Source organism: Silene latifolia, chromosome 5 (assembly GCF_048544455.1).
Source record: "Silene latifolia isolate original U9 population chromosome 5, ASM4854445v1, whole genome shotgun sequence".
In the NCBI taxonomy this organism is placed as follows: domain Eukaryota; kingdom Viridiplantae; phylum Streptophyta; class Magnoliopsida; order Caryophyllales; family Caryophyllaceae; genus Silene; species Silene latifolia.
In genome coordinates, this window is record NC_133530.1 from 26,059,990 (window position 1) to 26,065,792 (window position 5,803).

Below are 5,803 nucleotides of genomic sequence, written 5' to 3' on the forward strand. Positions count from 1 at the left end.
GGTTACCTTGACGAACTTAGATTTAGCTGACAATTTCCTACCTCTCTGTGGATTCGACCCGACTTCCCTAGCTATATTAGTTAGAGCCAGTTGGTTATTTTTGACAGGTACGCGACAGACGTGTCAATAATAATTCTCTCTTATATATGGAATATATGGAGTATTTTAAAATATCTTTTTGCTATTGGAATTGTAATCTTATACGAACGGAGTACTCTATTCATTCATACTCGAATACACCAATTGCGATATGACACTATTAATGATCGAAGAAAATGTTTACGATTTCTTACAATGTATAAGAAAAAAGTATAGCCCTGCAACTCTGCAAGATATTTCTTGATTTGCCTTTAAGTTAACAACAAAAATACTAATTTTTTTTGGGTAATGATAAATACAGTCCTAAAGGCTGTATATTTAAGAACTAAATTACTTCCCAAAATAGAATTAAATTCGGAATTTATGATACAATTACGCGTAAATTGATCTCATTAATGCTTGATTTAAGCTTTTCTTTCCTTTTTTGTTACATTAAATACAGCCCTAAGGGCTGTATTTATCATTTCCCTTTTTTTTATAAAATGCATTATGTGCATTGACAAATGTGCAAAAGATAAATAATGTGAAGGTCGCTCTAGGGTTTTTTCTGTGAGCGTGTCCTCTGTCCTTTCTGTCTTGGTATTTTCGTCTCATTCTTTCTGGGATTCATCAAAAATCACTACTGCACTTTAAGTCTAACGTCGCCCTTAAATCAAAAACTATGGCTGGCGACGTAAATGGAAGAGAACAGGAGGAAAATGAGGAAAACGCGTTTGATTGGGATGCTGGAGGAGATTTTGGTCAAGAGGCTCCATCTGCATTGTCGCTCATAGGTAGACTATGGGGGCAAAAATCTATTAACATAAAAGCTACGATAGAAACCATGTGCAAACTTTGGGGAGTAAAGCAAGAGGTAACAGGTAACATCATTAATAACAAATCAAAAACTTTTATATTTCATTTTAAGGACTTAAAAGACAAGACTAGGGTTATGGAAGGCCAACCCTCGCATTTTGATTCTTTTGTTTGGTCTCTAAACGAACCCAATAATAATGGTAATTTACGGGATGTGCCACTCACATTTGTACCTTTTTGGGTACGTGTTTATGACCTGCCATTGGAGGGGAGGAACAATGAGGAGAATTGTCGTAAAATCGGGAATCAAGTGGGAATATTTGTTAGCCGCGATATGTCAGGCTACCCTAAGTTGGATAGAGCGATAAGAATTCGGGTGTTACATGATGTAAGGCAAGAGCTGAAGAAGCATGTGTCTATTAGAATGAAAGGAGGAAAAATTGTTGACTTTGCCATAAAGTATGAAAGACTCCCTCTATTTTGTTACGATTGTGGTTTAATGGGGCACGGCGAGAAGGATTGCGAGAACGGGCCTTATGAAGAAGGAACTCATAAGTTTGGAGCATGGATTCGAGCTTCACCATGGAAGCCAAAAAGAGTAGATAACAATGATCATCCTAAGTGTGGAAGGGACCTTAGCAAAGAATTTGAGAAGATCAAAGCTGAGGAGGAATCTGAGGCCATTGAGAATATGGTGACTAAACTTCTAAATATATCTTTGTCCTTGAAGAAGAAGAAGAAGGAGGAGGCCATTATTATAAATGATAATATAAATGGTGCAAAAGGAAAGGAAAGGACGTTGGTGGAGGGGTGCCATATGGTCCCTATCTCTACTCAAAATAAGACGGATCAAGGAGACGACCCTCTGAGCTCTAATGAAGCAAGACCTGATGTAAACGATACGATTTTTGCTAGCAAGACCCAACCATTACAGAATAGCGTTAAACATAAGGGGAGCACGTGGAAGCGGTGGGATAGGGCTGATCAGGATGGTGTGGCGCTCCTCGATAAGAGTAAGGGAGGGGGGAAACGAATTAGAGGATGGGAAAATGATGATTGCCAAACCAATTCCAAGCGTATGAACTTTTCAGCCGAACCGTTTGACGTGAATATGGGTGAAGCGCAGGAGAATAGATGGGGGTGGAAGGGCGGTGGAGAAATGGAGGGTGAGGGTGGTACGGACGGGGAACATGAGGAGAAAAGTAACTCAGGCCATAATTCTTAGGGGAGTTGTAATGACAATTCTAAATCGGCGGAGGTTGCAATGATGCAACCCCGCCGGTCGCCATGAATCTCCTATGCTACAACTGTCAAGGGCTTGGCAACGGCCCGACAGTTGTAAGTTTACGCAAGTTGCTGAATAGAGAGAATGTGGACGTAGCAGTTCTTACGGAGACAAAGCTCAGTGGTGTTGAAATGGCTGGATTAGTAGATAGACTCGGGAATTTTGAAGACATATTTGGAGACTCGATAGAACGAAAGGCTGGCGTTGCTATTATTTGGCGCAATGGTGTTACAGTAAACTTCTTATCCACCTCAGCTCATCATGTTGATGTGGAAATTGAAGGTTTGTTCAGTGAAAACAAGTGGAGACTAACGGGTTTTTATGGATGGGTGGGTAGTGAGAAAAAGAGTTGTTCATGGGCCCTTCTTAGGGAATTAAAGCATTTTTCGAACTTACTTTGGCTTGTAATTGGGGATTTTAATTAGATTCTTTTTGAGACCAAAAAAGAGGGAGGTGCACCTAGGGCGCAAGGAGAGATGGATGAGTTTAGAGATGCTATTGGAGATTGCGGACTGCTGGATATTGGATACTCGGGCAATATGTTCACCTGGTGGAATAAAAGGCCTGAACCACATGCTATTTTTGAGAGACTTGACCGCGGTGTAGCTTCACCCGAATGGTTAGATATGCATCCTGCCCTGTCTCTTAAACATCTTGAGCGGGAGCGATCTGACCATGTCCCGTTGAAGCTATGTCGAGATAAGGGTCACGGTAGGAAGAAAAAGAAAATTTTCAGATTTGAGGATATGTGGACTAGCTCGGAGAATTGCGAAAGCGTTGTTAGAGAGGCTTGGGAGGGGCTTGGTGAAGTGCTGAGTGGGGATGACGTTCTAAATAAAATTAACATCTGCGCAAAGAAGCTTATTTCGTGGAGCAAACTGAATTTGGAATGATCACAAAGAAACTGGGTGATGTGCGAAAACATATGTGTTTTCTTGATACATACCCCCCGTCATCAGATATGGTTGCGGAGCGTAGGTCTTTGAGTGTCGAGCTGGACAAATTATTGACACAGGAGGAAGTGTATTGGCGGCAGTGCTCGAGAATCTTCTATATGATGGAAGGGGACAGAAACACTAAATATTTCTATATTAAAGCCTCTGCGAGACGGAGAAGAAACAAAATTACTAAATTGCTAACAGATGATGGAAATTGGGTAATGAAGCCTGAAAACATTGAAAAAATTGTTCATGACTATTTTCAAGATTTATTTTCATCCACCCAGCCAAGTAATTATGATGAGGTTATTGAATGCATTCAACCAAAAGTCATTACCGAGATGAATGACAATCTGATGAAACCTTTCACTGCTGAAGAAGCTCGCTTCGCGCTTTTCCAGATGCATCCTAGCAAAGCTCCGGGCCCGGACGGTATGAATGCGAATTTTTATAGAACATTTTGGTATATTGTGGGAGAGGACATTACTAAGCTTGTATTGGACTGTTTGGAAGGAAGGCTGAGCATGGCACATATTAATAAAACTCACGTGGTCCTTATTCAAAAAGTGGCTGAAGTTTAAGCCATGTCTGATCTTCGTCCAATATCTTTGTGCAAAGTTATATACAAGATAGGATAAAAAATGTTGGTGAACCGCATGAAAGAGTTCCTGGATAATTTGATTTCAGCGGAACAAAGTGCCTTTGTCCCAGGTAGAATTATTGCTGATAATTCACTTATTGCTTTTGAGGTTTTTCATTACTTGAAATCTCATAATAATGGGGACAAGGGGTTCATGGATTTCAAGCTCGATATGAGTAAATTAAAGCTTATGACCGTCTAGAATGGCCGTTTCTGGAGCGGGTCATGTTGAGAATGGGCTTTAACAGGGCATGGGTCGATAAAGTAATGAGGTGCGTAACCACGGTCTCGTCTCGGACGTTGGTGAATGGTGTTCCCACGGATACTTTCAAGTTGGAACAGGGATTGAGACAAGGTGACCCGTTGTCGCCGTATTTATTCATTATGTGTGCAGAGGCATTCGCAAGTTTGTTAACACGAGGTGTGCACAATAAAAGTTTGGAAGGAGTTCGTATTTGTCGAAATGCCCCGGTGATATCTCATCTATTTTTCGCAGATGATACAATTATATTTACCAAAGCAGATAAGCGAAATGCGGAAGCAATTCAGTCCATTATATCCATATACGAAAAAGCATCGGGGCAGAGAATAAATATGTTTAAATTATCTGAAATGTACTTCAACCCTAATACTAAGTTGGTTGATGTGACCATAATTGGCGCATATTTAGCCTCCGAATTAGCCTTGTTCCCGTGCTTTTTAGTGCTTATTTGGGTCATTTCTTATCTTTAGTTCTTTGTTTTGCATATTCTTTGAGATTTTGATCCCTTGGTAGGAAAGGAGTAAGAATCTTGCATTTTCATGGCAAAACGAGACTAAATTGATCGAATTCAATGACCAAGCATCAAGGAGAGACAAGATTAGAAGGCCTTTGTACATATCATAGTAGAAGAGCAATGTTGAGAAAAGATCCTTGAGTCCCCAAGGAAATCCCCAAGGAATTTATGAAGAAAAGGGAAGAAAAGAAGAAGATTTGTTGCTGACTGATAATCCGAGCGGATTGTCACCAATCCGTCCGTCCCGCAGCAGCACAATCCGAGCGGCTTTGCCACAATCCGCTCGGATTCCCCCTCCACAATCCGCCCGGATTCCCCTGAATCCGCTCGGATTCCAAAGCCATAATCCGCCCGTCCCGACCCTATTCCGCCCGGATTCTAGCACAGCACGGATTGTCTTCTCCAAGCTACGAAGAAAGAAGCCCTTCTCTCAGAAAATACCGGCTCCTCCTTGCTCAACTTAAAAAGTGTAATTACTAGTTTAGCCCTTAGTTAACCCTAATGCATCCTCCCTAATTTCCACTATAAATACCCCATTAGTCTAATTAGAGGAGCATGTTCTTCTTATCAATAATTAGTGTAGTTAATATCAATCAAATCTCTCTTTAATATTGTAATCAAGTATTAATCAAGTTTTAATCCAAGTTTTAGTTTATCAATCTCTCTTTTGTTCATCCTTTATTTTGGGTAATTGAAGATTATTTTGGGTTATTGTTGGGAGATTGACAACCTCTCAATCAAGCATTCAAGTAATTCTTTTATCTTTGCTTTATTATTGGAATCATTAGTAGGTATAATCTCTTAATCCCTTTTTAATTATTGTTAATTACTTTCATTTATTCATCATGTTTCATATTGTTGGTATGATTGACAACCTTGCTAGCATGATCAACATGATAATGAGTGAGTAGTCTCTTAGCTAGGGTTAATGGGTGATTAGGGGAAACCAACATGGGGAATGATTCATACTTAAATTAATATGCTTTCATGTTTTATTTGCTTGCTTGTTTTGATCTCAACTCATGCACATGTTATATTTGATGAAATGCTAAGCCTATGAATCCTTGCATTTACTATCATCTTCTATCTTTTCAATGAGACTTGTAAGACATAACCCAACTCGAGTCTCATTAGACCATGCATGTTGTTGAGTAGGGAAGATTAAGTCGACTTGTAGGTGTTGTACAATCTAATCGATTCGGCTCCGGGACCCAAACTTTCCTAGGATCGTAAGATATAACCCAACTCAATCCATCACAACAATAATTGC

The 5,803-nt window shown here is 40.0% G+C and overlaps 1 protein-coding gene across 1 annotated transcript; it reads left to right on the top strand.

The window, feature by feature from the left end:
- The first annotated feature begins 2,181 nt into the window (after positions 1–2,181).
- Positions 2,182–3,072, top strand: LOC141655099 (uncharacterized). Its single transcript, XM_074462197.1, has 2 exons — positions 2,182–2,508; positions 2,605–3,072. The coding sequence occupies exons 1-2, from the start codon at positions 2,182–2,184 to the stop codon at positions 3,070–3,072; spliced, it is 795 nt and encodes a 264-aa protein (XP_074318298.1).
- Positions 3,073–5,803: the final 2,731 nt, after the last annotated feature.

Bases quoted from the DNA above. Each gene is read 5' to 3' on its own strand.
- LOC141655099 (XM_074462197.1), top strand. From the start codon at position 2,182: ATGAATCTCCTATGCTACAACTGTCAAGGGCTTGGCAACGGCCCGACA. The intron at 2,509-2,604 runs GTGGGTAGTGAG...GATTTTAATTAG, and splicing joins TAACGGGTTTTTATGGATGG to ATTCTTTTTGAGACCAAAAA.